Source organism: Bubalus bubalis, chromosome 19 (genome assembly GCF_019923935.1).
Source record: "Bubalus bubalis isolate 160015118507 breed Murrah chromosome 19, NDDB_SH_1, whole genome shotgun sequence".
Taxonomy (NCBI): Eukaryota; Metazoa; Chordata; class Mammalia; order Artiodactyla; family Bovidae; genus Bubalus; species Bubalus bubalis.
Genome location: NC_059175.1, coordinates 3650554 through 3671866, shown reverse-complemented (window position 1 = coordinate 3671866; position 21313 = coordinate 3650554). Strand labels below are relative to the sequence as shown.

General features: G+C 48.0%; 1 protein-coding gene across 1 annotated transcript in view; it reads left to right on the top strand.

The window, feature by feature from the left end:
• Positions 1–20471, top strand: part of STK10 (serine/threonine kinase 10) — a 128827-nt gene extending 108356 nt beyond the window's left edge. The window contains exons 13-19 of the mRNA XM_006053696.4: positions 1391–1483; positions 4975–5104; positions 7369–7493; positions 9552–9740; positions 10242–10367; positions 12946–13059; positions 18042–20471. Of these exons, the coding sequence (XP_006053758.2) occupies positions 1391–1483; positions 4975–5104; positions 7369–7493; positions 9552–9740; positions 10242–10367; positions 12946–13059; positions 18042–18185 (921 nt within the window). The 3' untranslated portion in view covers positions 18186–20471. The remainder of the gene's footprint in view (positions 1–1390; positions 1484–4974; positions 5105–7368; positions 7494–9551; positions 9741–10241; positions 10368–12945; positions 13060–18041) is intronic.
• The last annotated feature ends 842 nt before the right edge of the window (positions 20472–21313 follow it).

Below are 21313 nucleotides of genomic sequence, written 5' to 3'. Positions count from 1 at the left end.
TGTCAATCTGGCTAAAGGTTTGTTAATTTTACTGACTGTTGCCTGGTTCTCTGGCCAGAAACATGAGGTTTGTTAGGGTTTTACCTACTTTTTCACAGCATCACTGTCCAGGATTGGGGCAAAGCTAGGAGAGCAAAAGGAAAAAGAAAAAAGGGAAACTCACCCCCAGTACCAGCCCTTCTCTACGTCTTGACTCCCTGTCATATAGTCACCTTCTTTTGTTTACTTTTCAGTCCTCAGGTAGTTGCTTTTTGTATTTTATCCAGATTTTTTCACTGTATTCAGCAGGAAAGAGAGGTTGTATTGACTTACCTCATTATGTCAGAAGCAGAACTCTCCTGGAATGCTCTTTTTTTAATCACAGTATTTTTACCCTCACTTGCTGCTCCTAAGGAACCTGTCAGTGAGTGTATGTTTTGAGATATCAGGTGCCTATAAAGATATAAGTTATTCACAGAAAACTGTCTGAGTAAATCTAGGTTCCTTACAGAGAAGTGTCATGAATTGCTTCTCTTTCTTGTGTTATCAAAGACAGAAACCCACTTCTGGTTGGCTTGAGAATACTGTTAGCCTCTGACCAGGAAGCCAGAAATGTCACCTTCCTCATCTCTTAACATTGCTTCCCTGAGTTGATTCTGTCTTGGGCAGATCCCTCCAGAGTGGCCCACCATGACCTACATCCTCCCAGATCAGCAACCCCGAAGGGCAGAGAGTGGCTTTCCCCAGTAGTTTAGCAAACATCCTGAAGCTCTCACTAGCCCGGCAAGGACCGCTTGTTCATCTCTGAACCAGTCTCTGATGCCAAGGCATGGAACATGCTGACAGACAGCCTCGATCTTATGCTCAGCCTGGGGTCAGTTGGAGTTGAGACATCAGTTATACCTGAACCTCAGACACTGAATGGGAGCTACTTAAGACATGCATTCTCAGCCAGGGTGATATCACCCCCAAGGAATTAAAAACATCTTAGATAATATATAGTTTAACAGATTGACAGTGTTATTTGTGGGATTAACATTTCATGGAGGTTGGTAACTATGAAAAAATGTTGAGAAGGGCTTCTGAGGGGACAACAGTTTAAAAGGAGGTTGAGAAACACTGCCCTAAATGAAACTGAGGTACTGTCGTCAAAAGAAGGGGCATGGATACCAAACAGCAAAAACAGCACTTACCTGCTCTGGCGGAGTCTTGGAAACTGGAGCCAGCAGCAGACTGGTGGCCAGGGGGTGCCCTCTGTCACTGGGTGGAGAGCAGGGTGGGGTCTAGTGCCTAGAAAGCTGAGCCTTGTCTTCAGTCTCCCTGGCCCAGGAGTTCTGGGATTGAAGGGTTGTTTGATATGAAGTGTGAGGAGGTACCCTGACCCCGCAATTCTCTGCTGTTGCTGGTGCAGGTGAAGAATGAGGTGGAGAAGCTCCCCAGGCAGCAGCGGAAGGAGAGCATGAAGCAGAAGATGGAGGAGCACACTCAGAAAAAGCAGCTTCTCGTGAGTCCTTGTCCCTGAGTTGGGGGGTTGGAGGGGTTGGGGAGTCCCAGGTTTGAGACCCTGAATGGTGCCCCAAGTACTTCTCTGTCTGTGTCCGTGCCCTGCCCCTTGAATATTCACCTATCTCTTATTCTTGCTTGTGCTCAGTCATGTCCAACTTTTTTGCAACCCCATAGACTGTAGCCCGCCAGGCTCCTCTGTTCATGGGATTTCCCAGAATGCTGGAGTGGGTTGCCATTTCCTTCGCAGGGGATCTTTCCGATCCAGGGATTGAACCTGGGTCTCCAGCTTTGGCAGGCAGATTCTTAACCACTGAGCCACTAGGGAGACCCCCCCATCCCTTATTCTGAATATCTAAACCAGATCATCCTGGTTATCCTTTATCACCTCTCCCACGCAGCCTTCCTTGATAGCCCTCACTCCAGCTGGAAGTGAGCTCTCCTATCTCTGCGAGACACCACAGACATTTATTTCCATCTCTCCCAAAGCCTTTAGCACTTCCTGCCTTGTTTTATGGTTGTTTGTACATCACATCTCCTTGACCAACCCAGTATATCCATCTGCCTGCTTGGAGTATCAAAGATATCAGGCCCAGATCCCCCAGACCTTGGCCTGTTCTCACGCTCTGAGGGGTCACTGTCCTCCATTGTGTTGTGAGACCAGAGGCCTTGTCATTCCTGGTGCCTCTTTTCCCTTAGTTCGTCACTGCTTCTCAGAGTTTGGATTTTTTTTTTTTTAATCTCCAAACTCTCTCTGGATCCATCAAGTTGTCAACATCTCTGTGACCCCTAAGCCTGTCGTCTTTTGCCTGGACTACTTCAGTAACCTCCCAGCTGGTTTCCCTGAAGCTCTTGCAGCCCTTTCTCGCACACCAGTTGGTGTGATCAACACGAATTCCAAATCTGATCCAGATCTGATCATGACACCCTCCCTCCAAAGCCCTGGCCTTTAAGCCCTTTGTACGGATAAACCTTCATTTTACCCATCTGAACAGATCAGCCTTCTCATGTGCTTTCAAGGCCCTGGAGGTCTGGTTCCTGTCCGCCTCTCCCAGCCGAACACAGTCCCCTCTGCTCCAGCCTCACCAGCCTTCTTCCCACTTCACGCTCCCATCTTCTCCCACTTCCTCTGTCCCCAAATGCAAAGAACATTAGAGTCTGCCATTACAAATGTATTTGTGTTAATATATTATCTAGTTCAGTGTTCACAGCTTACCAGGAAAGGTGCTACTTGTTTTTCCCTTCAGAGAGGAAGAAACTAGGGCTTGGAGAGTTGACAGTACACAGTTAACAGTGGGGTCCCAGGCCTCAGACTGAATCTTACTCCAGACTCTCCTGCTTTCCTACAACCTGTCCTCGATGCTGTGACTAGAGGAAGAATGCAGTGCTGGGGAGTGGTGGGAAGACAGGCCCTCCTCCCCTGAGAGCAAGAGCAGATTGGCCCTTGGAAACCTGGCAATTGCATCAAGATCCTCAAAAATGTATTAACAGCCCCCCAAATCCATCCTTTGGCCTAGATTTTTTGCTTCGAGGGCTCATCTTACAGATGAGTTATCACAGAGGCTTAAGGACATTTAGCTACCAGAATGTGAAGAGCAGCAGTATCTAAAAGAAAATCTATAAGCAACCTGTTATGTATTGGTTTGATAAGTTAGGGTGTAGTTATACCATGAAATATATTCAGCCATTAAAATATATTTTTGATAGAAGGTTACATTATGACATGGAAAGGTCTTTTTAATTTTACAAATTGTGGTAAAATTGACATAAAATTTGATATCTTTCCCATGTTTAAATGATTCTAAGTACATTAACATCATTGTGCATTACCATCACCACGATCCATCTCCGGAACTCTTTATCTTTCACAACAGAAGCTCTGTACCCATTAAACAAGAACTCCCCATGATACCCTCCCTCCAGTCCCTGACGATCACCATTCTACTTTCTGTCTCTACAAATTTGACCTCATACAAATGGAATTATACATTACCTATCCTTTTGTGTCTGGTTTACTTCACTTACCGCGTCCTCAAGGTTCATCCGCATTGTAGCGTGTATAAGGATTTCCTGCCATTTAAAGCCTGAATAAGATCTCACTGTATGTGTACACCACACTGTGTTTATCTGTGTATTTGTTTATGGACACTTGAGTTGTTTCCAATCCCTTGGCTGTTGTGAACAATAGGGCCATGAATATGGGTGTATAAATATCTCTTCAAGTCTTTAAAAGTAACTTTTGAAACAACAGGTGTAGATACATTTGTTTAAATGTACCAAAACCAGCTGCTAGCAATGAGTGATAAGATTAGTGCAAATTTTAGTTTCTTAACATGTTTCCTAAAGTTTTAAATTTTTTAATTTAGTATTTTTCATTGAAGTATACAATGTTGTATTGGTTTTAGGTATACAGCATAGTGATTCAGATATATATGTGTGTGTGTATATATATATTCGTTTTCAGATTCTTTTCCCTTGCAGGTTATTACAAAATATTGAGTATCATTCTCTGTGCTAGACAGTGGGTCCTTGTTGGTTATCTACGTCATATATCAGATCAGATCAGTCGCTCAGTCGTGTCCAACTCTTTGCGACCCCATGAATCGCAGCACACCAGGCCTCCCTGTCCATCACCAACTCCCGGAGTTCACTGAGACTCATGTCCATCGAGTCAGTGATGCCATCCAGCCATCTCATCCTCTGTCGTCCCCTTCTCCTCCTGCCCCCAATCCCTCCCAGCATCAGAGTCTTTTCCAATGAGTCAACTCTTCACATGAGGTGGCCAAAGTACTGGAGTTTCAGCTTTAGCATCATTCCTTCCAAAGAAATCCCAGGGCTGATCTCCTTCAGAATGGACTGGTTGGATCTCCTTGCAGTCCAAGGGACTCTCAAGAGTCTTCTCCAACACCACAGTTCAAAAGCATCAATTCTTTGGCGCTCAGCCTTCTTCACAGTCCAACTCTCACATCCATACATGACCACAGAAAAAGCCATAGCCTTAACTAGACGAACCTTTGTTGGCTAAAATTTTAAATTTAAATTTTAACTTTTACTATTAAGGAAAATTAAAAACATTGGCACAAATAGGTATAATAATATAATAACCGTAAAGAGTTGGATATGACTGTGTGGCTGAACAACCACCCCATATACAGATCACCTGACCTCAGCAATTATCAACCCCTATCTGCTCACTTCCCCACTCTACTGTATTATTTTGAATTGAATCCCAGACCTCATATCATTTCATCTGTAAGTACCTCAATATGTATCTCTAAGAAAATAACAACAAAACCAAAAACACACTTAAAATTTTATAAATTTTTTATTGAAACATTTTTTTTTTTTTTGGCTGTGCCATGTGTCTTGTGGGATTTCAGTTCCCTGAGCAGGATTGAACCCTGGCCCTGGGCAGAGAGAAGAGTGGAGTCCTAGCCACTGGACCGCCAGGGAATTCTCACCCCTAAAATTGTAAATACTCAACCTTAACAGGACCGGGAGTTCGTGGCCAAGCAGAAGGAAGACCTGGAGCTGGCCATGAAGAGGATCACCGCCGACAACAGGCGGGAGATCTGCGACAAGGAGCGCGAATGCCTCACGAGGAAGCAGGAGCTCCTTCGAGGTGGGTGCCTGAGAGCGGGGGTGCACGTCGGGCCTGAGTGGACGGCCCAGCCCTGGGCGGGACGGACGCTGAGACTTCCCCACCCTAAGACCAGACATCAGCCTCGTGGCGAAACAGCAGGAAAACCCCCACTGAAGTCAAGACTGAGGCAGAGATACCATTATCAATAACACGATTTAACATGCTGGCACACGTCAAGGAAGGAAGGAGAAAAAGAAGCAACGTAGAATGGGTGGAAACTGTATTAAAGAATCAGTGAGCCGGTCAGTGGGGTGGTGAGGTGCGGACAGAATCCAGAGCCCCTCAGAGCAGCCATATCACATGTTGAACGTCTCCTCTGCCAAGCCGTGTGCCTTCATCTTGTATCTTCATCACGCCCGTTTTTAGAGATGAGGAAGCCGAGGCTTGGAGGGCGGCTGTGCTTTGGCCAGAGTTGCACCGCTCTCGAGCGGCCGAGTGGGCCTCGGATGCAGACCTTCTCTGGAAGCCACGCCCTTCAGTCCCCGGAGGGGTGGGGTTTGGGCAGGTTTGGTGCTGGCAGGCCCCTCCCAGCTCGGGACTGTCCAGAGACAACAGTGCGGGGCGACGGGCCTCGGCGGGGCGAGCTCGCGTGTCTGGGCGACGGCCTTCAGCGTGGGGAGCTCCGCTGGGGAGGCTCTGGGTAGGGTGCTCTGGAGGACGCAGGGCTTGGGGTCTTTATATAGCCCCCAGGCTGTCTTATTTATGGCCAGAGAAGGCAATGGCACCCCACTCCAGTACTCTTGCCTGGAAAATCCCACGGACAGAGGAGCCTGGTAGGCTGCAGTCCATGGGGTCGCTAGAGTCGGACACGACTGAGCGACTTCACTTTCACTTTTCACTTTCATGCATTGGAGAAGGACTTGGCAACCCACTCCAGTGTTCTTGCCTGGAGAATCCTGGTGCGCTGCCGTCTATGGGGTCGCATAGAGTCGGACACGACTGAAGCGACTTAGCAGCAGCAGCAGCAGATGTTGGGCACAATTTTATGGGGTATGGAAAGCAAGCAGGCTCCAAATGGCTAGAACTCTGTGGTCTGAACTCCATTTACAGCAGCTGGCTGAGTGAAAACTGGACTTTGGTGCCTGTGGACCTAATGGTCCCTGTCTGTCGTAAAGATGTAAACAGGACTGATACCCAAGTACTGTTTCTGGCTCATTATTATACCGGGGACTGCAGCCAGGACTCCGATGGTCAGGGCAGTTAAACGGTGTGAGCCCAGTACTTAATGTGGACCAAGCAAAACGGAGTCCTTGGTATTCCGACATCCTGAACAGAGCCACGGGTGTTTCGGAAAAGTTCGTTTCCCTTGTTTCCTTTGCTTATCACGTGATGGTCTGTAAGAACCATCCTACTTGTGGGACTGTGGTTCTGATTGGTTTGGAAGCCAAATCACTGTTTCGATGTCCTGTGGGTAGATGTTGGCTTTCATGGGATGGGAGGGAAGCAAAATAAACGGAACTTTCACAGTGGGCTGAGCAGGACCAGCTACGTCTCGCAGGGCGTGAGGTTCTCCATCTGACCCCACCTCCCTGCCCTGTAGCACTAATGGACTTCCAGTGATAAAATGCCAGGTATTGTTCCAAAATGCATAGATGGGATGCGGAGGGTCCCATCCAACACTGGGACGACCCAGAGGGATGGAATGGGGAGGGAGGAGGGAGGAGGGTTCAGGATGGGGAACACATGTGTACGTGTGGCGGATTCATTTTGATGTTTGGCAAAACTAATACAATTATGTAAAGTTTAAAAATAAAATAAAATTAAAAAATAAAATAAAATAAAATGACCTCCCCCCCAAAAAAGTAGGATATAGTGACAAGAGTGTCATACCTTCTCCATAGGGTTTCCACATGAGCGCTTCCCATCTGCCCCTTAGGGAAGCGCAGGCGCAGTGCAGATAGAATGTAATAGTGTCTTCCAAGGGTATTCCTCCCTCCATGGTATGCCATTTGGCAGAGGTGGAAGATGGGGCCTGGAGCCGACTTTTTGGCTGGGTTCTAGCCTAGGTCTCTGGTTTCTCTGGCTCCTGACGTCCTGACACTCCAAACACCTCCTGCTGTACCATGCTTCGGGGGGCTCTCATCCCTGAGGTGCTGAGGAAATTCCTAGCTGGTGGCTCAGCCAGCATAGTCTGAGGAGGCGGCGCCATCGCCAGCTGCGGTGTGGAGACCGGCTCGGGAGTGGAGGGGAGGGCCTGGGGGCTCTGGCCATCTGCACCTCACTGGGTGCTGTGTCCGCTGCAGACCGGGAGGCGGCGCTGTGGGAGATGGAGGAGCATCACCTGCAGGAGAGGCACCAGCTGGTGAAGCAGCAGCTCAAAGACCAGTACTTCCTCCAGCGGCACGAGCTGCTGCGCAAGCATGAGAAGGTGAGGCTCCGAGCCCGCGGTTCCCAGGCTGCCACTGGGGGGCCGGGGGGCCACCCTGCGCGTCTCTGAGAGGAGCCGGTTGGCCACAGGGAGGCTCGAGAGGTTCTCGGCAACGTCCTGCCTCAGATCCAGGGGCCAGGAATCATGGAAGCTCCCTCCCTGACCCTGACGCCTGACGTATATGTCTCACTCTTACCCCCTTTTTCCTTTCTTTTGTCCTGCCCTCCTTTCCATTTTCACTTTATCTTTCCCATGCATTCTTTCAGAATACTTTTAATTTTTTTTGTTATAATTGATTTACAATGTTAATTTCTGCTGTACAGCAAAGTGACTCACACACATATACACACATATAGTCTTTTTTTATAGTCTTCCCCATTATGGCTTCTCCCAGGAGATTGGATATAGATCCGTGTGCTGTACAGCAGGACCTTGTTGTTTATACGTTCTAAATGTGAGAGCTTGCGTCTGCTACCCCCACACCCCAGTCAATCCCTCTCCATCCCCCCACCCCCCTCCCTGCTCTTGGCAGCTAGTCTAGTCTCTGTGAGTTCATTTCTGTTTTGCAGACAGGTTCATTTGTGCCATTATTTTAGATTCCACATGTAAGTGATATCCTTTGGTATTTGTCTTTCACTCCACTTAGTGTGGTAATCTCTAGGTCTATCCATGCTGCTGCAAAAGGCATTCCTTTGTGTTTTTATGGCTGAGTAGTATTCCACTGGGTACGTGTGCACATCTTCTTTATCCGTTCCTCTGTCAGTGGACACTTAGGCTGCTTCCATGTCTTCACTATTGGAATAGTGCTGCTATGAACATAGGGGTGCATGTATCTTTTCGAATCATAGTGTCTCCCCAACAGTGGGATTGACGGATCATACGGTAGCTCTTAGTTTTTTGAGGAACTTCCGTACTGATCTCCGTAGTGGCTATACTGACTTACATTCCCCCCAGCAGTGCAGGACTGCTCCCTTTCCTCCATACCCTGTCTAGCATTTGTTATTTGTGGACATTTTAATGACAGCCATTCTGACAAATGTGAGGTAGTACGTCATGGTAGTTTTGATTTGCATTGCTGAAGATTGATTGTAGGTGTGTAGGTTTATTTCTGGGCTCTGTTCTGTTCCATTGATCCATATATCTGTTTTTGTACCAATACCACACTGGCCTTTTTATTTTATTTTTTGGATAGACTTGTTTTTATTTATTTATTTATTTTATTATTTATCTCACAGCCTGTGGGATCTTAGTTTCCTGACCAAGGATCAAACCGGGCCCTTGGCAGTGAAATCTCAGGAGTCCTAACCACTGGACTGCCATAGATTTCCCAGTACCATGCAGTTTTGATTACTGTAGCTTTCTACTGTTGTCTGAAGTCTTTCAAAATACGTTTAAGTCTCAACTTAAATACCGCTACTGCCAGGAAGCTTTCCCTAACCTCCCCAGCCCAGAGAAGGGCCCCTTCTGTGTGGCTGGAGCACTCTACTTCTGTGCAATTGTCTTGGTTCAGTCCCTTTAGTGGGGACAGAGACAGGTTAAACTGAGATCTGGTGTGGGTTATTACAGCTCCTAACCTAAGTACAGTGTTGGAAGTCAGCCCAAGGCTGTGGCATGCCCTACCTGGCTAGAAAGTCAGGGGAGGCTTCTTGGGAGAAGGGATGCCTGTACTAAGTTTTGAAATACAAGTGTTAGGTGAAGGAAAATATTCAAATTTATCAAGACTTTAAAAAATATGAATTGACACCTATCAATAATGAGGAACCATCCCATTAATGTACATTTTGCTCTGAGATAATAGCTCAGGATAGCATGCTACCAATTGGTTAAATGAGAAGGCGTTCAGAAGGTAAGACTCTAAAACATTGTTAATGGTAATTTTAAAAGTGAAAATAGAAAATGTTAGTTAAGAGAGAAGTCAAATGACGCGAGCCTCGTTCTGAGCATTCTGGACCACGCAGGTCCTGGGCTCCTGAGGGGCGTGTGGCGGCCCTGACCTCTGCCTACACCTGTGTGTGTGGAGCAGCAGCTGACCTTGTCCCCTCTGGGTGCCCCTCTCAGGAGCGCGAGCAGATGCAGCGCTACAACCAGCGCATGATCGAGCAGCTGAAGGTGCGGCAGCAGCAGGAGAAGGCGCGGCTGCCCAAGATTCAGAGAAGCGAGGGCAAGACGCGCATGGCCATGTACAAGAAGAGCCTCCACATCAACGGAGGGGGCAGCGCCGCTGAGCAGCGCGAGAAGATCAAGCAGGTCGGGGGCCTGGGGTGTCCTGGAGTGGGGCCAGACCCAGGTGTGGTGGGGCCTGAATCTTACACATTCAGAGGAATATAAAATATAAGATGCAGCCGAGTCTTGGAGAGAGGAGTGGACTGGAAGCCTCACTTGACCCCCTCTGGTGGGTAGGAAGGAGGCTTGGCGTTGCTTTCTGGTGCACGCTCCCCGTCACTCCTGGGCTTCTACCCTGCAGCTGCTTCTACCCTTTTCATCTCCTGAGACCCCCACTCACGAGTCACCCAGGTGGCTCGGGCGCGTGGAGTCGGTGACCCTGGGCTCCTGTGCTTCCTGCCTCCTCCACACACTGTCCTAGCACGTCTCAGTGTCCCGCCTGTCTGTGGGCTCCTTGAAGGCGGGGGCTGGGAGGACTTCGCACAGGGGGCCCTGCCTGAGTGGCGCAGGACACTGTGCCTGTGTACACCCTGGCCCCTCGGGGCGTCTCCCTGAGGGAGCGACCTCACTTGTTTTTGGTTGCAGTTCTCCCAGCAGGAAGAAAAGAGGCAGAAGGCAGAGCGGCTGCAGCAGCAGCAGAAACATGAGAACCAGATGCGGGACATGTTGGCCCAGTGTGAGAGCAACATGAATGAGCTGCAGCAGCTGCAGGTACCGCCCCCTGCCCCGCTGTGCTCCCCCCGTCTCCCCGGGGGCGCGCAGCTGTCTGGGGGGACCCTACAGACAGGGGAGCTCCGGGTGGAGCTGTTTCCATCCTGCTCTTCTCTGTGATGTTGGTCACATCATGTCCCCCTCCCGTGCCATAGGCTCCACATTTATAAAACAGGCGTGGGGCAAGGTGATCACTCCTATTTTGTAGAACTGGAATGAGGCTTCGTGAATGAGATGGCAGAGCTGAGCCAAAAGTGCTACGCCCAGGACCTGGCATTGGGCATGCTGCTGGCCTTCTTGGTCATCACTGTGTCTTTGGAAAAGGTGTCCCAATAATCGTAATACCAAAACCAGACATTACAAGGAGGGAAACTACAGATCAGTATCTCTCATGAGCACAGATACACAAATCCCCCATGAAATGTTAGCAAACAGAATTTAAAAATACATAAAAAGAAGTATATACCATGACCAGGTGGGATTTACCCCCCAGGGTTGGTGCAGTATACAAAAATGAGTTAATGTAATCCATGACATCAGCAGGCTAAAGAAGAAAAATCACATGATCATATCATCAGTAGATACAGAAAACACATTTGACAGAGGCTGACACCTTTTTATGTTAATTAGCAGAAGGGAACTTCCTTAACTTGATAAAGAGTATCTACAGAAACCTACAGCTACCATTATCCTTGATGGTAAGAAGCTCAAAATTTTCCCATAAAGTCAGGAAAAGGAATCCCGATATTGCCAAGCCCCACTGTGACCCCTTCCCTGGGGAGATCCTTGACCTCTTTAAGTTTCTCCAATCCCAATCAAGTTCGCCTCACCCTAAGGGCCCTTGCCCAGGAGTTGGTACTTGGGAGCCCCCTTGTGGTGGAGCGAGGCATCGCTCTGCCTGACATGCACTGACACACGCATCTGTGACCTCAGGAAACTCTTGAGGCTGTGAGATCCACCCGGCAATTTCTGGAAGGGCAGAGGGGTGTGGAGGAAACACTGCAGGTGTTGAAGCCTGGCAGGCAGGGGCTCTGCTGCGTGTTGCCGTGTGAATTTTAGCCAGCCTGCTCACCTTCTGTATTTATGTTCCCACCCCTGCCTCATGGGGTTACTGTGAGGATCAACTGAGAGAAGCTGTAGAGAGCAGCAGCCAGCTCTGGGCAGGCCACAAGTACTCAGGGCGGCTATGAGTATTGTTCCCACAAGGCGGTTTCTAAATTCCTAGAACCCTAGAGCTTGAAACCCCAGGTAAAAATCCCCCAGCAGTTCTCCTCCAGTCCAGGAGGGTGGCGGTGTCTGGATAAGGCACCTTCCCCCTGCTTTATAAATGCGTGATAAACCGCAGGGTTGATTCTCTGTGAGGAGCCAACAGGGAATTGTCCCTGTGGGAGGTTCCAGGTTCAGTTTTGTGAGGCAGGTAACTTGCCTCAGAGAGAGAGCAGTGATGTTGGCAAGCCTCAGGCAGGTCCACGGCCCTTATCCCTTGTCACAGATCTCTCCTGGAGGGATGGTATGTGACACAGAAAGTTATATGACTTACGTAGATACAAAATGTTTATACATACAGGTTATCTTATCTCATGCTGCCGTAACAAAATACCAGAGACCGGCTGGCTTAAACAACAGGAGCTTATTTTCTTACAGTTTTGGAGCCTGGGATCCAGAGATCAGCTTTGGCAGCATGGTTGGGTTCCGGGGGAGTGGATGCCTTCTTGCTGTGTCCTCACGTGGCAGAGAGACAGGAGAGAAAAGGAGGGAGAGAGGAGAGGGGAAAGGAGGGACGGAGACAGGATGGAGCACTTGGCATGTGAGCTCTCTGGTCTCTTCCTAACCACCCCACCACGAGGGCCCTGTCCTCCTGGCCTCACTAAACCTCCTTCTCTCCCAGAGGCCCCATATCTCCAGATACCATCACATTGGACATTACAGATTCAACATAATGAATTTTAGGGAGAAACTATTCAGTATACAGCACAGATGTTTAAGACAATGCTATTTATAACAGTGAAGATTAAGAGCAACCCAAGCTGGCCAAAAATACGGGAATGTTTAAATTAGATAAAGCCATACTGTAAGATACCAGGAATCAAATATCATGATTATAAAAAATGTTAATTCTTTGTAGAACTGTTTACATTCTAATGTTAAGAGGGAGGCACGTTTCAGAATTTTATATACAGGGTGAGCCGAACACCACACAGCACAGAGCCTGACAGGAAATATATCTAAAATTCTGTAGTGGTTGCCTCTGTGTGGTACAATTAGGGCACATATTTATTGTTAATGGTTTTATTGTTTTGTTAAAACGACATATATGTTCACGCTGAAAAATTCAAACAATGCAGGAAACACAAAGAAAGCTGCAAAACTGCTACAGATCCTATTACACAATAAAATCTATTAATGTTAATATTCTGGACTATTCTTCCAGGCACCTTTTGGTGCATTTGTATTCATGTGTATAGTTTTGTATAAATGGGGTTTATAATCAAGAAGACGTAAGCGCACGGTGCTCGTGCCTCATGGTATGTCTCAGCCCTCTGCGCCTCTTACCTGTCCTGCCTGGAATGTGTTCCAGAATGAAAAGTGTCACCTCCTGATAGAGCACGAAACCCAGAAGCTGAAGGCCCTGGACGAAAGCCATAACCAGAACCTGAAGGAATGGCGGGACAAGCTCCGGCCGCGCAAAAAGGTAACCGTGTCTGGGCTGGTGGGCCTGTGGAGGGCTCTGCTTCATTGGACCACCGGTACCTGCCTAGGGTGCGGGTGGAGATACAGATATGGATGAGATACAGACTTGGGGGTTCATTTTAAGGAACTGGCTCACCCGATGGTTGGGGCTGGTCAGTCTGAAACCTGCAGGGCAGACTGCAGGCTGGAGAGCCAGAGAGAGTTGATGCTGTGGTCCTGAGCACCAGGGCAGTCCAGAGCACAGTCCTCTCCTCAGTGGGGCTTCAGGCTTGCCTCTTAAGGCCTGCAGCTGACTGACCGAGGCCCACCCTCATTATGGCAGCTAAGCTGCTCTGTTCAGAGTCTACTGAGTTACATGTTAATCACATCTAAAAAATTCCTTCACAGTGCCATCTGGACTGGTGTTTGACCAAACAGCTGGTTACCATGGCTTTGGCAGGTTGACAGATAAATTAATCTCTACAGGGCCTCAGTGTGGTTATCTGTAAAGTGAAGATAGGAATATCATACAGTGTTACGTGGAAAGTCCCACAGTATAGGCCAGGGACAGACTCATTTCCTTCCATTCTAAACTCTGAGGATGAAGCTGCCCTAACTGTCCTTGATTCTCTGTCCTTAAGCCCTGAGGTCTGTTCTGCAGGCATCTTCAGCTCTACATGCGCTAATTGAGGTCTGGCCAGGAGGCGGCCGCCCACCTCTGCCTCAGAGTGGCCTTGGAAGTCCTTGAGTTGAGGCCTCCCTCCCTGTGCTAATGGAGATTTCTGGCTGGAAGCTGGCCAAGGCCCCAGACCTTCCGATTAAAAGGTCCACACTTACTTGTAACCACATGTGGTCTGCTGGGACTTGTGATACTTGACACTCAGATCAATAATACTGCTGACATAGGTTCCCTCTGGTATCAGAAGTAAATGTTTGCCTGGTTCTCTTACCCAGTGGTTCTGTATGCTTTGCACATCCTGAGAGAATCTGAAAGTGAATGGTGACATTGCCTCCAGCAACTGCATGAGTTCCCAGACTGCTTCAGGGGGGTGCCTGGACTTAGGGAGGTATTCCAAGTGTGTGTTTGGTGAGCTGGTATTGGGTTTTGCTGGTGGTGGCTGCCTCTTTTCCTGAATTCTTTGTAGATGCATTCTCTCCTTTTTTTTCATTTTTATTTTTTTTCATTTACCTGGGTTGTTGGTGGAACACTGACCCAGAGGTGATGATTTTCATTCTAGAATAAATGTTTTTACACTCTTGGATTTCCATCAGCAGCTTTGAGCTGTGGCCCATGTTGGGGGAGCCAGGGGAGATGACGGTACCTTGTGGAATATTTTTAGAAAAATTCAGATTTTTTTCTTTCAGTAAGTATAGAATGTCTGGTGAATTCAATAAGGTGTTGCTTGGGTCATAGTTAACATAGAATGTGGCCTCAGACAAGCCTTTCCTCCTGAACCTTGCTTTTTATGGCTATAAGATGAAGATAACATTTCTTCCCTTAAAACAGGTGTTTTAAGGCCTATTCCCACGGGCCAAATGTGGCCCACCACCTGTATTTGTAAATAAAGTTTTACTGGAGCACAGCCATGCGTATTCATTTACATATCCTCTATGGCTGACTTTATACTACAGCAGCGATTGAGCAGTTTCACCAGAAGCCTTAATGTTTGCAAAGCTGGAATATTTACAGTCTGGCCCTTTACAGAAGGATTGCCGACTGCCCTGGGTTATATAGAGGACATAGAGGTTCTGTAGGGGTAAAAGAGAGGAGTGCTTGAGAGGATAGGTTCTGAAGTAAGACAAACATGGGAGAAAGTCTTTGCTTCCCCATTACTAGCTGTGAGACCCTAGGCAGTTACTAACCCTTTCTGTGCTAAAATAAAAGTGGTAGCTGACAGCTTACAGGCTGAAACTGGCTTACAGAGAGGTTTGGCCAACAGACAGCAATTTAAAGACTTTTTTGAGTTACCAATTTTTTAAGTTTAAGGAAATTTTACATAAAAACCTGGATTTCCAGTTTCTTTTGAAACCTTAGGAGCTCTAGCAACACTGGGCCCATCATACCACATGACGGCCATCAGCTGGAGCTGGGAAGACACTGTCCTTTCCCCATCTTTCCTTTAAGGTAGAACTCACTAGAATTTAGTTCTGTTGAAGGAATGTGAGCTTAAGGGGGTAAGTTTGCTGAGACTATTTCAGGGCATCAGAGAATAGTTTTAAGAGACAGAATGCTGGTCCATTCCTGTGAATGGTTACTTCTGTAATGAAAGCAGGTAATAATGAAGCCACATTTACTGAGTAACCCATGTGTGCCTGACTTTGCGGAGAGTTTCAGCACCTGAACTCTAAAGTTAGACCCGTCTTGCTTCTGCCCCCACGTAGCTGAATGACCTTGGGCAAGTGACCTAAACTCTCTGAGCCTCAGTTTCTCCATCTATAAGATGGGGATAATAGTATCTATCTCACAGAGTGAAGATTAAATAAGCTGTAATACACTTAGCATAGTGTGTGACACGCAAGAAGTACTCAGTAGTTACAGCCCATTCGTTTTTTAAAATATATATATATATATATATATTTTTGATGTGTACCATTTTTAAAGTCTTTACTGAATCTGTTACAGTATTGCTTCTGTTGTATGCTTTGGTTTTTTGGCCTCAAGGCACATAAGATCTCGTGCAAGTCCAACCAGGGATTGGACCTGCACCCACCGCATTGGAAGACGAAGTCCTAACCACTGGACGATGAGGGGGAAATCCCAGCCCATTGGTTTCTAATTTAGTCTTTGCAAGTGCCCTGCCAGGAAGACAGTGAGATTGCCATTTTACACTAGAGGAAACAGACCTGGGGAGGAAACGGAACACGCAGAGGCCCACCCAGCTGCTAATGGAGCTGAATCCCATTTGACTGTAAAGCCCCTGCTTTTTTCCTCTGCACTCTTCCTTTTTTTTCTTTTTTTGGTCTTCTGGTATGATTTCCTTTATTTGTAAATCAGTTCAGTTCAGTCATTCAGTTGTGTCCGACTCTTTGCGACCCCATGAACCACAGCACGCCAGGCCTCCCTGTCCATCACCAACTCCCGGAGTATACCCAAACCCATGTCCACTGAGTCAGTGATGCCATCCAACCATCTCATCCTCTGTCATCCCCTTCTCCTCCTGCCCTCAATCTTTCCCAGCATCAGGGTCTTTTCAAATGAGTCAGTTCTTCGCATCAGGTGGCCAAAGTATTGGAATTTCAGCTTCAACATCAGTCCTTCCAATGAACACCCAGGACTGATCTCCTTTAGGATGGACTGGTTGGATCTCCTTGCAGTCCAAGGGACTCTCAAGAGTCTTCTCCAACACCACATTTCAAAAGCATCAGTTCTTTGGTGCTCAGCTTTCTTTATAGTTGAACCCTCACATCCATATGTGACTATTGGAAAAACCACAGCCTTGACTAGATAGACCTTTGTTGGCAAAGTAATGTCCCTGCTTTTTAATATGCTGTCTAGGTTGGCCATAACTTTCCTTCCAAGGAGTAAGCATCTTTTAATTTCATGGCTGCGATCATCATCTGCAGTGATTTTGGAGCCCCAAAAAATAAAGTCAGCCACTGTTTCCCCATCTATTTGCCAGGAAGTGATGGGTCCAGATGCCATGATCTTAGTTTTCTGAATGTTGAGCTTTAAGCCAACTTTTTCACTCTCCTCTGTCACTTTCATCAAGAGGCTCTTTAGTTCTTCTTTACTTTCTGCCGTAAGGGTGGTGTCATCTGCATGTCTGAGGTCATTGATATTTCTCCCGGCAATATTATTTCAATGTTATACTTGAATAGTTTTAGAGGAACTTTTTAAAATTTTTAATGGAAGGATAATTACAATGTTGTGTTGGTTTCTGCCATAGATCAACATGAATCAGCCATAGGTATACACATGTCCCCTCCCTCTGGAGCCTCCCTCCCACATCCCACCTCATGCCACCCCTCTAGCTTGTCACAGAGCCCCAGTGTGAGTTCCCTGAGTCATACAGCAAATCCCCACTGGCTGTCTATTTTATCTGTTTTACATGCTGCTGCTGCTAAGTTGCTTCAGTTGTGTCCGACTCTGTGCGACCCCATAGATGGCAGCCCACCAGGCTCCCCCGTCCCTGGGATTCTCCAGGCAAGAACACTGGAGTGGGTTGCCATTTCCTTCTCCAATGCATGAAAGTGAAAAGTGAAAGTGAAGTCACTCAGTTGTGTCCTACTCTTAGCGACCCATGGACTGCAGCCTTCCAGGCTCCTCCATCCATGGGATTTTCCAGGCAAGAGTACTGGAGTGGGGTGCCACCGCCTTCTCCCCTATTTTACATATGTTAGTGTATATGTTTCCATGCTTCCTTTCTTAATTGGATGTGTATTTTTGGAGAACTTAAGACATTTTTCTGGTAGGACACCATTTATCTTGTTAAGCTTGCGTGTGTCCGGCTGCCTGATGCTCCCCTCGGAGCTACATGATATGCTTTTACAGGGTCAAGAAGCCCTGTCCTACAGTGGAGTTTCAGAATCAGAATCTCAGGGGGTGGCACGACTGCGCTTAGATTTTGAAAAGCCCCCTGCCTTGGCAGGACAGCAGTCTGGTTAGGAACACTGTGTAGCTCAGACAGCTCTTGTTAAAGGTCTTCCTCCATCTTCTATTAGTGCCTCAGGTTTTTCTCCAGTCATCTGGCTGCTCCCTGCCAGCAGACTCACTTCTGCTGTTCCCTTGCGCCCTGTCTAGACTTGCATTTCCCCAAAGCAGAACTCTTGGCCCACAGGCAACTCCTGCATGATTGGGGCAGTAGGAAGGAGGAGGTGGTACTTACCTTCTGGGTGGTGGGCTCTGGGAAAGGAAAGAGGGAAGACCAAGTTACCTGAGCACTGAGGCCTGGGGGGCGGGGGGTGGAAATTTCCAGAGAAGACCATTTTGGTGGTCCAGTGGTTGGGGGAGACTTGTGTCCTAAGTAAGTGATATGACTGAGCTCCATCTGCCCTCTGTCCTAGGCTCTGGAAGAAGATCTGAACCAGAAAAAGCGAGAGCAGGAGATGTTCTTCAAGATGAACGAGGAGTCAGAGTGTGCGAATCCCACCTCCCCAAATAAGGTCACCAAGTTCTTCCCCTACAGCTCTGCGGATGCTGCTTCTTAACAGCCCCCCAGGGCCGCTCTGTGAACAAGTAACTCAGGACCCCCTTCCTTCTTGCTTCCATGCCACTTGAATCCAGCCCCTTGCTGAGGGCCGCCTCGGCTGTGCCTGACGGCCCTGGCATCCCTGACTGCTCGCTTACTGTGGAGGGCGAGGTTTCGTGACGGGCTGCCTGACCCTTGTACATGCTCCATTTGGGCCCCAGTGAGCTGGGCTGTCGGTGGGGCCGCAGACCAGGAGGAATAGGTGTTCTGTGGCTGTGAGGCCCCCTCCTGTTGCCAAACAAGCACTTGTGCTGTCTGTGAGCTCAAAGCACTGCCGCCGAGGTCCCCGTGGGTTCATTCATCCTGTAATTCTCGGGGGCTTTTCAGCCGTTCCCTGCGGTGGAAGACAAGAACCAGGGCTCTTAATGGCCATTTTGGCTCCAGCAGAGCCTGGTCTGCAGCCGGATGCTTGGGGTACCCCCGTTCCCCCAGCTCCCCCAGTTTGCTTTCCTCTTGAGACCACCTCCACAGTGGTGGAACGGGAAGAACCTGAACACTTTATTTTGATCTCAGGGGTTTCATGCCATCTTGTAGTCCCCCTTTCTGCACACACGTCCACGCCCCCTTCCCATGCACACAGAATAGGGCCCGCTGGTGCTACGCAGGCTTGCCTCTGCCCTGGGCCTCTTGTGCTGGGTGTGTTGGAAGGTACTTGCCGGCTGAGCCCATGCCACAGAGCATGTTAGGGCGAGCCATTGGTATGGGGTGGGGGTGCTGGGTGTTGGCCCCAAAGGCACAGATGGTACTGGCTGAGTTGCCAGTCTGTGATGCCTTTTTGGTCCCACAGAGGGATCCTATGTTCAGGGATAGACTTCCCCAGCCCAGTCACTCTGTCTCGCGTTGCCCATCCTGTCTGCAGGTGATCCGGGAAGGCCGCTTCCCTCTGCGCTGTGCCCCTCCTACTTCAGGGTCCAGCCTCACACTTCAGACAGAGGCTCACAGGCACTGCACCTTCTGTTCAGGGAGAAAAAACATCAGGGAGAAATATGGAGTGCTTCTTGCCCCCAGGAACCAGACAGAAGCAAAGCTTCTGTCTCTCAGATGGAGTCCTGGGCCTTGATGCCTCAGCCGGCCCCCAAGAGGTTCCACTCCCCACAGGCTAGAGCGTATATAACCTGGTAAAGCAAATCCTCAACCCAGCATTTGACTCATCTACAAAGAAAACCTTTTTTTTTCCCACCTTTATGTCTAACTTGATATAAATGAATGTCTTCCTTAGGAAAACATCTGCTTTTTAAAAAAAAAAAAAATATGAAGGTGACTGAGACGAGTCAAATGGGCATACTGATTCTGGGCATGAGTTTGCTGGTGATGAGTGGTTAACACTCTGGGAAGAGTTCCTCTTTCTTCCTCCCCTATAGGTTAAGGTTAGATGTTCTGTCTTTCTACAGCAAGTCCCTGGAGTTTTCTGGGTACTCTTGTAACTGGATTTTGGGAAAGGAGGGTAATCACTCAATAGAAAAAGGGACTTGTGGTTCCACAGACAACACACACGGTGAAGATGCCCGAGGCCCGTGGGAAGGTGCTGGTCCTCTTAGGTTAGTGAGCGCTCGGCTTGCCTGCTTCAGTATTTGACCCAGGACAGGGTTCAGGCCTCCCACAGGTGAGATAAGGGAAGTGCTGATCCCCTCTGCCTCTCTCTGGGGCACGGGTGCTGGGGAAACAGGAACTAGCGGCAGTGTAACGGCAGGACACGGATGCGGCCCCACCGGGCGAGGCCAGCAGTGGCGAAGGGTCTCGCGTTGGCCGATGGCAGGGCTGATTTGGGCTTTGTTTACAACACTGCCTTCTGTAGCCTGGGGTATGAGAGAGAGTGTTAGGAGGGAGGCTGGTCTCATGGTTTAGGAGGAAGTCCTTCACGTTGGAATCTCATTCAAGGAGTTGCCGCCCTCTGCTCAGCACCGCCTGAGCCCTACTAGCTCCCCCTTCCTTTCTGGATGGGGTCCGCTTGGGTCTCCCAGGCTCACCGTTAAGCCAGCATGCGGCCCCTCACTGAGGAAGCCCATGCAGTATTCTTCGTGTTCTGTGCTAACGTTTTCTCTGGAAGGGACAGACTGAACTGTTTCTCATTTTCAGGCAGTTTTTAGCAGAGTAAATAGAACTAACTTATATTTTCCCTTTTATGGAGAAGTTATTTTTATGTAGTTTCCAAACTTTATATAAAAAACTTTTGTGAAGTGTTCTCTGCAAAGTTAACTGCAAGAATGTAAATATGCTTCTAATAAAATAACAAGGTGAGAAACTCTTTGCATCTGGGTTTGTTCTCTTGGATTGGGGTGGGGAAAGCAGGGCAGACTTATCCAGGACATGGTTTACTATTGTCTGAGTACACCGAGTGCGTCCCAGGGTGTACAGCAGGTCAGACTTCGGGGTTTCTGTTCTTGAAAAAGTTACATTTGATGTATTTTCTCTACAGACATTTATATCATTCTCATTTAACAGCAAACATTTGGCCCCTAAGAGTTTTTCACACATTAACTTACTGAATCCTTTCAAGAACCTGTGAGGAAGGCATTGTCATTTTATAGATGAGGAAGCATGCTGGGTCAGGGGGAGGTCGGGTGAAAGCTCACAGCCCTGGTGATGCCATGGAATTCAAAAGCTTGAACTCCACGGTCGTCTCCACAGCTCCTCTCCCACCAACCGCACGCATTACACTCAAGCAAGAGACACACACAATTAACCACTGGCTTCTCTGCCATATAGAAAGCGACGGCCATGCTTCTAAAGCCTCATTCAGAGTTCTTAACCTGGAGTCCATGGACCCCTGTTGTACGCATACAAGGGATCCATGGGTAAAATTCAGGGTATCATTGTACCTGAATGAGAAAGATAGGTAGTTTCAAGCTCTAACTGAATTTCAGCATTTCCTTTCTTTATGGGTATAGGCAACAAACCACTACCATCAGCAGGACTTGTGAGTGTGTCAGCAGTAGAAATCACAGATACTTCATCTCACATTAGAGATGTTGCAGACATCTTCAGTTATCATTTTTGTTCATCATTTTGAAATTATAGTAGTTACTGGACCTATCACTAGATTTTGTTATTTAACGAGATACAAATATACATATTATATATATATCT